We start from the raw sequence: 12776 nt of genomic DNA, 5'->3' as shown, positions 1-12776 counted from the left end.
TTTTTTTTTTTTTATTTTAAGGGCAAAATATATTAAATATTTTATTAAAACGAATAAAAATATTTTATACAAATGTATATAAAAAATAAATCAATCAAAAATTATATTAAAATATTTTAGATATATAGATATAAAATCTAATATAAATACTGATAGATATTAAAATCATAAATCTGTAAAATACAAACACACTTTTCAAAACTACAAAAAAAAACTACATAAAATATGATTTAAATGTACTAAGAAACCAATGAAAAATAATATTAAACTATATTAAAAACATTTTAGACCAATAGATCATTTAAAAAAAAAAAGTATGTACTTAATTCACTAAACATGGCATGTTTAAAGTAAAAAGTAAAGTGACATTTTGATTTAATAATTAAATAAGCAAATAAATATAACATTATTTGTTTTAGGGGTGAATGAGCAAACCATAATTGATGTCCTCACCAAACGTACATATAACCAACGGCGAGAAATCGCCTTCGCATTTGAGAGGAGGGCCAAGAAGGTCAGTAAATATATGATGTGCTTCTGTATTGATGTATCTTTTGTCCATTTTTTGTAATAACACTCCTCCATCTCACTTTCAGGATATGATCTCAGCCCTGAAGGGGGCGCTGTCTGGCTCTCTGGAAACAGTCATCCTGGGCCTCATGAAGAGCACTGCCCAGTACGACGCCTCCGAAATCAAAGCCTCCATCAAGGTGAACTAAATATCAATGACTTTTAATCGAATTTTTATTGCGTAGATCAAATGGGATTGAAATCTAGATGGTCAGAAACATAATGTCTGTGTGTCTGCAGGGTCTGGGAACAGATGAAGAGTCTCTGATTGAGATTGTCTGCTCTCGAAGCAATGCGGAGTTCATGGAGATCAAGAAAGTCTACAAGGAATGTGAGTATGGGAGTATTTAAGTGCACTTATTAGGAGCATGAGGCCGTGATGTAAACTGTGAGTCTCGTTGCAGTGTTCAAGAAGGACCTGGAGAAGGATGTGTCTGGAGATACTTCAGGAGACTTGGCTAAACTCCTGCTGGCTTTGGTTGAGGTGGGGCACCTGTCTTATGTGTGCTTTAACTAATATGTGTCTGAATTAAGATCCCGAGGATTTGTGTTTAACGTAATATTTGTCACTTCTCAAACCGTGATGGACACACGACCGCGTTCCACATCAGGCCAGGAGAGCCGAGCCCAGCTCCGTCGTTGACTACCAGAAAATCGATGAAGATGCCAGAGTGAGTTCTTGTGGTTTATCTCTCAGCATTTCATTGAAACATTAATGAATCAATATCTGAATGTAGCATTTAGAAATCGAGCCTTTGTTAGAGCAACAGTGTTTAAAAAAACTCTAATCCTAAATATTAAACTTCAGTTAATAAACTTTATTATATATTTAATTGTATTTAAATTATTTAAAAAACGAATATATATATATATATATATTCATTAATTTTTATATAATTACATAAAACTACATGCATACTACATAAAACATTCTAAATGTAATTTATACTATTTATTTACTTATGAAAATTTGTTTTAAAAATATAAAATTTTATTCATATAAAGTTTAAATAAATTATATATTTATTGAAATATATTTTATACACTTATTTAGTTACATTTACTTAATTTTTTTAAATAGTAACTTTTATTCAATTATATTCAAATACTCAATTATATGTACAAAAAACTAACCTATTTAGATACATTTAATTATACACAATGTATATAAATTGTATATTTATTAAAAATATTATTATTCATATATTACTAAATATTAAACTTTAAAAAATCTCTCTCTCTCTCTCTATATATATATATATACACACACATTTATTCATATATATAATATAGAAATTATATATAGAAATTGTATATTATTTCTATTTAGTTACAATTACTTGATTTAAATATTAATAATTAAATATAAATAACTTAAAAAAAAAATATTTCCAATATATAAACTTTTTTTCAAATATTTATATACATTTATTTACTTATATATATATATAATAAATTGTAAAGAAATTACTTCTTTATAGAAATTATTTATTCATATTCTATTTATTTACAATATTTTAAATCTGCTGTGCAGGCCCTGTATGAGGCTGGAGTCAAACGAAAAGGCACTGATGTGAAGTGCTGGATCTCCATCATGTCCGAGAGAAGCGTTCCTCACCTCCAGAAAGGTTTGTGAGCCTTTTAACCCTTCCTTCCATCTCATAAGATAACAGCACACATATTATTATTGTGATTTAGTGTTTTTCTTTTGTAGTGTTTGAGCGATACAAGAGCTACAGCCCCTATGACATGCAGGAGAGCATCCGCAAAGAGGTGAAGGGAGATCTGGAGAAGTCCTTCCTTACCTTGGGTGAGACTTTTCTTTGAAGACCCCATGAAACTCAACTTTCCTTCCAGTGTTGATGTATATCCTGTTGAAACAGGAAGTTAGAATGGGATATGGTGACGTGCTAGTCTGTTTTTGTATAGCTAGCCATTAGCCTTTCCCTTACAAACATTAACCATGGTTTTATTATAGGCTGCTAAAAGTGTAGTATTTATGTTTTTTGGCGTATTGATTACCATTTGTATAACCACAGTTCTGGCCAGGACGCGTCCTGGGAAAATGGCACGTATGGTCACCCTACATTACAAGTGTTAGTGAAAGCCAAAAACACAACAAAACACTGAATGGTCAATTTTCGAGGTTTTTTTGGTTTTATTTGTAGTAAAACCATGGTTAATTTTCGTAAGGGTTAACCTTGGACCTAGACATCAAGCGAAAAACAAAGACAATACTTAAAAAAATCAATACATTTTAATAAATTAATGCTGGAATAGGATATACATTATATAGGGTGACCATACGTGCCATTTTCCCAGGGAGGAAGGTGGTATTTTTAGCAAGTTGCTAATGCTAGTCAGAGGAAGGTGGTATTTTTAGCAAGTTGCTAATGCTAGTCAGAGGAAGGTGGTATTTTTAGCAAGTTGCTAATGCTAGTCAGAGGAAGGTGGTATTTTTAGCAAGTTGCTAATGCTAGTCAGAGGACGATGGTATTTTTAGCAAGTTGCTAATGCTAGTCAGAGGAAAGTGGTATTTTTAGCAAGTTGCTAATGCTAGTCAGAGGAAGATGGTATTTATCATTTTGGATGAGGGACTTTCTTACACTCAATCATTAATATGTTGGTCAGCTTTGCTGAAAGAGATCTCTACATTTTAAGTTTGTCAGCCCATGTTAGCAAATATGTTATAGATTAAAAGTCATTGGGATCAGTACTTTTTTTAAAATGTGTTTGAAAGAAGTCACCAAGGCAGCATTTATTTGATCAAAAATACATCAAATTTGTGAGATATCATTTCGATTTAAAATCACCGTTTTCTATTTGAATATATTTTCAAATGTAATTTATTCCTGCGATGCAAAGCTACATTTTCAGCATCATTACTCCAGTCTTCACTCTTAAAAATAACGGTGCTTCACGATGCCTTAGAAGAACCTTTTGGTTCCATAAAGAACCTTTAACATCTGAAGAACCTCTCTCTGTTTCACAAAAGATTCTTTGAAGGTTCTTCAGATTATAAAAAGGTAAGAAAGAGATGGTTCTTTAAAGAACCTTTGACTGAATGCTTCTTTGTGGAACCAAAAATGGTTCTTCTTTGGCATCGCTTGAAGAACATTAAGCACCTTTATTTTTAGTGTTCGATGTCACATGATCCTTCAGAAATCATTCTAAGATTCAGATTTGCTGCTCAAGAAACATTTCTCATTAATATCTATGGTGAAAACAGTTGTGCTGCTTCATATTTTTGTGGAAACAGCATTTATTTAAAATAGAAATCATTTGTCATTTTAGAAATGTCTTTACAGTTAAGTTCAAGGAAAAATTGTTGAACATTTGTGTGCAGACTTGGACTGAAAGCCACTAAAGTCTTTAGAAAATGCTTTAACCCTCATTTTAACCATCAAATCCAATGTTTTTACGTGAGAAAGCTACTATTAACTCAGCAGCCGAATCTAATCTCCACATCTTCTCTTCCTCAGTTCAGTGCTTTGAAAACAAACAGCTGTATTTCGCCAACAGACTGCAAGACGCCATGAAGGTAAAAGACGTTTCATCTACTAACACTTTTTATTCTTTCATGGGCTTGGAAGAAAATATGAAAAGGATCTGTAATGTATCTGCTGATGCTTCAGATGTCTTGCAGTGGAATTGCATCAGGCGGTTGCGCTTCTCTTTTAACGTTGCGTGGTTGTGTCTTTTAGAGCAAAGGAGCGAAGGAAAAGGTGCTGACCCGGATCATGGTGTCCCGGTGCGAGGTGGACCTCAAGAAGATCAGACAAGAGTTCAAGGCCCATCACGGGAAGTCTCTGTACCAGACCATTGCTGTACGTTCCTCTAATATTACTGTATGCCAATGTGTACAACTGATCCTAAATATGTATTGATTTATATCTGTGTTTAATTTACTCAGGAGCACACAAAGGGAGACTACCAGAGGGCCCTGTTGAGCCTGTGCGGTGGAGACGATTAAGACCACGAGAAGGACTCGAGCTCTGCGCAGCTCCAGACATAGATCTCCTGTGCCTGGCCTTGAATATAGTCCCTACCCTGCTGCAGCTTTAGAGACAGGCATCCTGTACACACGCACTCGCTTAGACTGGAAACAACCATGTGTTTTCCATTAAAAAGGATCACAAAATGAACAGCGTAAGAGCTAAATGTGCCAAGGTTTAATGGCCCTTTAGAGACGGAATCTGTCAAAAAAAAAGTGAATCTGCAATGATATTGGTGCCTTTCTGGAGTTCTTGCACAAAGAACATATACACTTGTAATTTGACCTCTTTTCTATACTACGAAATAAAACAAAAGAAACCATTCATCTCTGCTTCATTTTTTAATTCTTTGTCTTTCTTTCTATGAAAAGCTTCTAACAACTCAATATTGGTCGTTTTTTTTGCATTTAAATGATATTTAGATACAAAGACCTCTCAAAAAGTATTTGGTCACTTAAACCACATTTAACATTTATAATAATGCTTGCTTTATCATTTAAAATGTATTTTTGTATTGCTTAAAATATGTTTGAAATGACTAAAATGCTAAAATTACTAGAAATTACTAAATTCAAAGAAATTATTTTTAAAAGTCTTTAAAGATTAATTAAAAAATGCAGGTTGATCGTATTACAAAAAAATTGTTCTAGCTGTTGTGTGAATAATTTTTTTTTCAAATATGTAATAATGTGTATACACATATATATATATATATATATATATAGTGAATACTGAAATTATGTAAATAATTATGTAAAAAATAAATGAGCGTGTTTTTAAATGTTGCATGTTTGCACTCATTTAATTAAAAATATAATATTAAAAGTAAATAATTAAACAATTAATTTGATTATATTTTATCTAATAGAATAACGGTCACAAATATTTCAAATTTTAGAATCAATATGTAATAATATTAATAATATCTTTAGTCCAATATTTTTGTGAAAAACACTATACAAATTAAAGTTATTTATTAATCATTTTAATTATTAGTTAATTAAAAATTATTTCATTCAATTATTCAAATATTTCTTGAGTGCTGTATTTAAAGAGTACTACTTACTACTTTTCCCCCACACACCATAAATTAGTCTTAAACCATATGAATGAACATTAATTCATATCTATTGCTTTATCACTCAAAATGTCTTCCTGTTTTGCTTGAAATGTGTTTGTGCCCATTTAATTTAAAATATAATTACAACAAATACTACTTGGTTTATATTGTATCTAATGGAATGACATTCATACTTTTTTTAAGTGGGCCTTAAGTTTTCAAACTAATACCCAAGAGGTACTAGGAGATCAATTGCAAATTTTAGAAAAAAAAAAAGTTGCTTTGGACCTATATTTATAGTGAAAAGCGCTATACAAGTAAATGTTATTTATTAATAGTTTTAATTTATTATCATTTTAGTTCATTAAAAATAAATTAAAAAAAGTTGTTGATATATTTTAGCTTTAGAACTTTAAGCATATTTAAATAATATATTGTCTTAATTTTATTAATTTTTTTTTTTTACACGCACCATAAATGAGTCCCATATTTCTGCCTTTGTATTTTAGGAAGGAGGTCCTTCACAAGGGAATCACCAAATATGGGGTGGTGGTATTTGGCATCAAAAAGTTGGTAAACCCCCTGACAAATTCTTTCTGGGCTTCTGCGAGTTGTAAATGAGCTGTAAATTGTGGGTTGCATTTCAACTGTATTTCCACTAGAGAGCGATAGAGCCACAGGCTCCGTTTGTCTGGCTCATCTGCAGTTTGCTCTGGGATTACTTTGATGTTTGCAACTGCCTTTTTAATAATTAGTTTTTATTCAATAACAAATACTTAATGTTTGATCTCCACTGGAATTAACATATGTTATCCCTTAATTTTAAAAGAAATTAAAAAAGTAGTAATTTACACATTAGAGAGCATTTTCCCGCTGTTTGAGATTCTGCTCGGGATTAAATTAAAATACGCTTTACATACATGCATGACATATCGCCACATAAAGACTTTAATTACAAAACACTTTCCCTGACTGGATACTTGAGGGAATCGAGCGTCGTATTTTACCACCCAATCATTTCCATGATAATCACCCACAGCATATTGACACGCCTCAGCCAGTCCATTCATTTCACTACATAATCGGCCAACGACTCAATGCCATCTAGATGCGAGTTTCCTCTCTAGACGTGCTTTATGGGAGCAATAAAATTGTTTTCACGCTGCCTTCTCCTGCTCATTCTTTGGCAAGGAGGCTTTATTTAGATGTTTTAATCGTTAGTGTGTTTTGCTGTGTTTGTTTGGTGCTAATTTTTTAATTAAAAATGTTAATTTAACCTCCAGCTAACTTGATTAGCATACCAGAAAGAGGTTCCTCCACTAGATCTTTCCCCTGTTTAGTTTGTGGTCTCTGAGGGTGAGATCCATTGAAGAGTTGACAATGCATTTCTAACGGCCCCAGCAGGCCTCATTCCTTCAGAGAGAGAAAAACCTAATGAGAAAGAAACGTTTTGAGGAGGAAGATAGGAATTAATAATGAAAAAGGGCCTAGATGTCTCTCACCTCTTATGGAGATCTTGATCTGGACGGACGTTGCTTTCACATGATATTTCCCTCAAAGAGAAAATAGTGCAATGTCAACTAATGCATAGAGGAAACATAATGCATTGAGAGAAACTGATGATTTATTATTTACTTAAAAATGTGTTGATAAAGGTTATAGAATTTGTTTTTTGTAACATGGCATCAGTTACATTATAATACGTTTTTTAATTATTTTAAAAATCTTAAAAGATGAATTAAAAACAATGCAGGCTGATTGTATTACAAATTAGTGCATTTCTAGCTGTTTTAATATTTCATAACATTACATCATTACTCGATATGCCATAATACATAAAAATGCATACTTAAAAGATATGCTTTTATTTACCAAATATAGCCTACAGAAATAAATGTATTTTAGATGTTAGAATAAAAAGTGTGTGTGTGTGTATATATATATATATATATATATATATATATATATACATACTGTATATATATTAGTATATATGAGTATATAGTATATATTTTAGTATATATTTAGCATATATATATATATATATATATATATAGTAAACAAATTATGCAAATAAGTATAATAAATAGAAAATAAATTATTTATAAAAGTACAAAGAATGTGTATGATTTTAAATGTTGCATAGAAAAAAGTTTTTTCTTTCTGCAATTACATAATTAAGCTACCAAAAAAAATGTATACCTGAAAGATAATCACACATAGACAACTATGTACTGCAAAAATGATTTTTTTTCTAAACCATAGATAAAAGAAAGATTCCTAGAGTACCTTTATATTTTTTTACAAGAAAATACCTTTTTTATAAAAAAATGTCATGTTTAATTCAGTGTGTTAAACTTGCCGTTCTTTGTAATTGTTTGTGGGATTCACTAAAACATTTTCTTTTTCCAGTTTAAAAAGGATCTAGAACCACTGTACTCCTGTTTCACTCGAGGACAAAAATTCCTTCTAAAGTTTATAAGCCTTAAAATTTATTATCATTTTGTGATAATATTGATGAGGACATTACCCCTTTGTGCTGTTTTATGTTTATTGCCAATAAAAGATAAAATACAGAGTAAAGGGGGTTAAAACAGTATTTTGCAAAGCAGGCCTGAGATTTACATCCAGCTCCAGTGACAGATTAATTTCTGTGTCATAAAGAGGAGAGTACCTCTCATATTTTTTCCGTTTTATGTGGATGTACAACATGCTGTTCTTCTCGGAGCCTGGCCCACGCTGAATCCGGAGGGAACTCTCTCCTGGATTGAAACGACGCGGCATTCAATCATTCAGATAAGACCCGGAGCCCATGAATGTCAAAGGGAGACCACAGCACCAACAACACGACGAGACTAAGCTGGAAACACGCCGGGATGGGAAGAGCAAATGACTGACGTTTTCAAATGGCAAGTGGTCAAGTATGTTCAAATATGATTACAATAATCTAAGTGTTCAGCGAAGGGGATTTGTCTGTGGATCTCAGAGTGAAAACAGTATAATATGGAGGCCTGTTTTCGTAACGTCCCGTTCACACAAACAGCAAAATTCAGCACGCCATGAAAATGTATCAAGTTATGCCGTCTTCGCGTCGCTACTTTATTTGTTGCATGTTTATTCTTACCTTTTATAGGTTTAGTTAAGTAATTTGCTATACTATTGCGAATTTAGCCTCGGTCGCATCATTTTAAGTAGGCTATACTTAATTCTTCACCGCAAAATCTTAGCGTTTTCCTATCTGAACATAGCCTTTCAAAGTAGGCCTATCCTCCATTTGATAGTGTGAGCAAACACAGGCAACTCTACACACTAGAAAGTTTCATCCTTGTCCAGCTGCGCTTTTTCTCTTCAGAAGTTATGACTGATAAAAATGTATCTGTAGGCTACTTTGTAGCAACCGTATCCAACTAACAAAAACGAACGATAAAAAATGTTTTTGTGCTGATGTTCTACAAACATTTGACCAATAACTTATGAACATTCTGTCAGTGTTACTGGATAAACCTTTGTTCATAACTTTAAGAGAAACTTTCCAAAACGTAGGCAAGGTTCTGAGAATGTTTTCTCTCAACTGGGTTTGTACATTTTTGTACTGATATTTTGTAGTGATATTGTCATCACTGTCGTAATTGAAATTCGCCTTCATAGAAGTCAGTTTATCATCAATGATTTTGAGCCTGATATTTCAGGGTAAAAAAAACTTGCATGCCATTGTTTTAAACAAGAGTTGCAGGTAATGCTTAATTCCCCATAAACCAGCGCTTGTTGTTGTTGCGGTCTCTAGTAAATTGTTTTTGTTGTTGTTTTGTGTCCTCTGTTTTCAAATGTGAAAGTGTTGCCATCTTCTGGACAAACCAATTAGTGCACTGTATGGACTGTAACGTACTGTATACACACACTAGTTTACACATTAAAAATGTATTGAATTTCACTCATGTTGTGAGACAAAATATTGCCAGAAATGTAAAAAATTTAAAACTAGCTTAATTACTTAATGAATACTTTGCAGTTTATGCTGTATACTGACTACTAGCAGTAGTCTTGCGTACAGGTATGTTAGAAATTGTGGAGGCAGATAGGCTATTACTTTCAGTTAAGTTCAGGTCGAGTCAAGTGCATTGAATTGTGGGAAACAGTATTAAGTGCAGCAAGATCTTCTACTTCTCATTTTGGCAAATGTAGATCCTTCCGCAATTATCTACTACATTCAGAAAACGTTATAAATACTACTGTGGCAATAGTGAGCATAGTATGCTAGTATGCTATTCTGTGAGTAGCCAATGAAACCGCACCCAGTTGATTTGTCGCTATAGTTCTCTGTGTGAATGCCCCTTAAGAGAGCACAGCTGTTCAGACACTAGTAGACGGCGGTCCTCATGAATAAGGAGCTGTGTAATACAGATTTTGTCCTCTCTTGTCGTCTGTATTGATGCCCATGGCCTGCCTGACTACTTGTGCAGTGCTGGGTATTTAATTATGGACTAGACTGGGGAAGTTCCTAGCCATAATGGGACATAGTGTGCATGCTTATCAGTATATTTGTGTGCATGTGTGATCCCATGTCCTCCAGCTAGCAGTCTTGCTGCTGTCTTGTTCTCTGGAAAACTGTATTTCCACAGGCTAGGCCAGAAGAGCTACTCTGCATCCTCACCAGCTACCTAAAACACAAGCAGTCTGAGAGCATTAATATTTCCTTAATTCTCATTATTTTCTATTTCGGAGGTCTCGGCTGTCCCGTGGGTTCATTAGTGGTGTAGTCAGCGGTGCGTCTGGTAAACACCGACCCCAGTCTCTGTACTCTACCCTCTGGGCAGACGGGCTCTGCTGAAGGACTGACGTGTTGAGAGGTGGCCCGTCTCCAGCAGACGCTCTCTCTGGATGGGAAGACGAGGTTGGTGCCTTTGGTGTTGTCATGACAGCTTCCTTTTATGAGGCTCAAACTCAGACAACAGAGGAAGTCATTCTGTCACTACGGCAAAGGCTAGGACTGAAACAATAGCACTGAAAAACACTGATGGCCTATCTGTCTCTGTTTAATGTTGCTGGCTGCTTTTAATTAATTACTCATGGATGCATTTTCGTCATTTATAAGTTAAAACGTGGAAATTAGCTATCTGTTTGCATTCTTATTTTGCTCAATGGCAGTTGCTTGGCTGGCTAATGCAGCCCTGAAATTATTTGACCTGGATGCCACCATTTTGTTTCTTGTGTTTTTTTTTTTTTGAGCCAGTTATCTGAAGCGTAAACACCATGTAACTGATCTGTATTACACTGGGAAAAAAATTATACCTCAGAGTTGGGTCAAACATTAAATTCAGAAACATAACAAGATGCAAACCGTGGAGGTTGAGTGATTAGATTTACGCCGTTCGCTACAAACTTGCTCTCTTTATATTGATTAAAAAATACATTATGTGATATTATTTATATTATAGATTAGTGTTTTGACCTTCCAAATCATCATCTTCCAACTTGACACATCGGTAACTTTGCTTGGTCAATCGTACTTATTGAAGGGCAGTAATGCTTTTAAGAGCCACTAGTGGAATAGCTACTAAAATATAATAATTTTATGAATTGTTTTATTAGTAAAAAAAAAATATTTTGTTGGAATATATGTCTACTTTTAAATGGTTATAAATAGAGCAAGAATGGGTGTGTATAGAATGGGTGTAGTTACAGTATCTAACTAACGTAAGCTAGCCAGCTAAACTGGGAGTCCATAGACAGAATTTTTTAAAGATGCAGTAAAAGGGAAAATGTATTCATTTTTCATTTCATGCTGACTTCAGAATTTAAAATGTAGATAGCAATAATGCTTCCTTTCCTTAAATTCAAACTCCTTGTGGATAAGAAAATCCCAAAGTGCACTTTGAGGAGCTCTGTGAAAAAACAAAAAATTCAAAATGGCGGACAGTGAAGAGAAATGTTGATTGTATTCAGGGCTTAAAAGTATCATTTATGTATTTTTTTAAACTAAAATTAGATTTTACACTAAAATACTATGTGAGTATAGTGACATTAGCTTAGCAACATGCTAATGTCAAACTCCAATATAAATAAATGAGTCAAGTGCTATAGTTTACATTTAGGTTATTATGCTTTCTTAGATTATAGCATGCAGAATACAGCAAGAATAGTAGACACATAAGGAAATGTGTAGTGTATATTGTAAAATAACTGTATTTGCTGGTGTAATAGAAAAACACACAGAAAATTGATTGCGTATCTATTAATCGAAGAGCTCCATCAAATATATTAACTAACACAGTGCCGGGAAACCAAAATATACTACTTTAACCAAAGAAAATGGCTGGAAACACTAAGTTGTCTTGATGTGCTGAACAAAGAAAGGGTGGGATCGCTGGATTCTTACAGTGAGTGTGATCAGCAGTATGTAAAGCTTTAGGCCTGTCTGTTTGAGGGCTGCTACAGGGAGCCTCGTCTTTCTCCCCTGTGCGCTGACGCTTTGAGATCTCCCTGTGGCAAAGCCTGCGCTCATCCTCTCTCCTTCTCCAGCTCGCTCTGCCTCAGCCTATTTTCACGCCCCGAGCAGCGCTATAGCAGCATTACTGCACACTGAAGACTTGGAGAAAAGAGTCTATTTTCCAAAGGTTTGCAAAACAATAGAGAAGCCTGTAAGTGTTGTTTGGACTGGTTGAAATTTTGCAAAAGGCTGAACAAAATGCTATATTTTTGAGTCCATAAATCCATTTTTACAATAGACCCTTTTTATAATCAACATATATTCTGTTTAATGCCATAAATGTTAAGGTGATGTAGCCATTCTGAGATCGAAATGGAAAAAAAAGTAGTGAACCAGTTTTTATTTGAACTGTTTCATATTTAAACATATTATATATTTAAAAAATGTTTGTCTGCTTAGTCCAAGTCTGTTGTTTCGCGAACATCAAGGAAACCATTTTGTTGTCATATGAGAACAAAACAATGAAACAGGAAATAACATTACAGAGAAGACAGCTGTAGACCTGCACAACTGTCATGGTCAGTGTAACAACATTCATATTCACGGGAAGAAGGAGGCGGGAACCGGCGAATATTTAAAGAAAACTTTAATAATAAAACAAACACAAAATAACACGACAGCCCCTCGCGGACGACTGTTGCGCACAAACAGAACCAAAACACAA

General features: G+C 33.8%; 1 protein-coding gene across 1 annotated transcript in view; it reads left to right on the top strand.

Moving 5' to 3' along the window:
- LOC107659511 (annexin A2-like) overlaps positions 1 to 4889 on the top strand; it is a 7699-nt gene extending 2810 nt beyond the window's left edge. The window contains exons 4-13 of the mRNA XM_016448483.1: positions 420 to 514; positions 597 to 710; positions 811 to 901; positions 975 to 1054; positions 1182 to 1241; positions 2105 to 2198; positions 2285 to 2380; positions 4053 to 4111; positions 4275 to 4397; positions 4484 to 4889. Of these exons, the coding sequence (XP_016303969.1) occupies positions 420 to 514; positions 597 to 710; positions 811 to 901; positions 975 to 1054; positions 1182 to 1241; positions 2105 to 2198; positions 2285 to 2380; positions 4053 to 4111; positions 4275 to 4397; positions 4484 to 4543 (872 nt within the window). The 3' untranslated portion in view covers positions 4544 to 4889. The remainder of the gene's footprint in view (positions 1 to 419; positions 515 to 596; positions 711 to 810; positions 902 to 974; positions 1055 to 1181; positions 1242 to 2104; positions 2199 to 2284; positions 2381 to 4052; positions 4112 to 4274; positions 4398 to 4483) is intronic.
- The last annotated feature ends 7887 nt before the right edge of the window (positions 4890 to 12776 follow it).

This window comes from Sinocyclocheilus anshuiensis, unplaced genomic scaffold (genome assembly GCF_001515605.1).
Source record: "Sinocyclocheilus anshuiensis isolate Anshui unplaced genomic scaffold, SAMN03320099.WGS_v1.1 scaffold387, whole genome shotgun sequence".
Taxonomy (NCBI): domain Eukaryota; kingdom Metazoa; phylum Chordata; class Actinopteri; order Cypriniformes; family Cyprinidae; genus Sinocyclocheilus; species Sinocyclocheilus anshuiensis.
The sequence above is the reverse complement of the archived record's forward strand: the minus strand, read 5'-3'. Positions and strand labels throughout refer to the sequence as shown.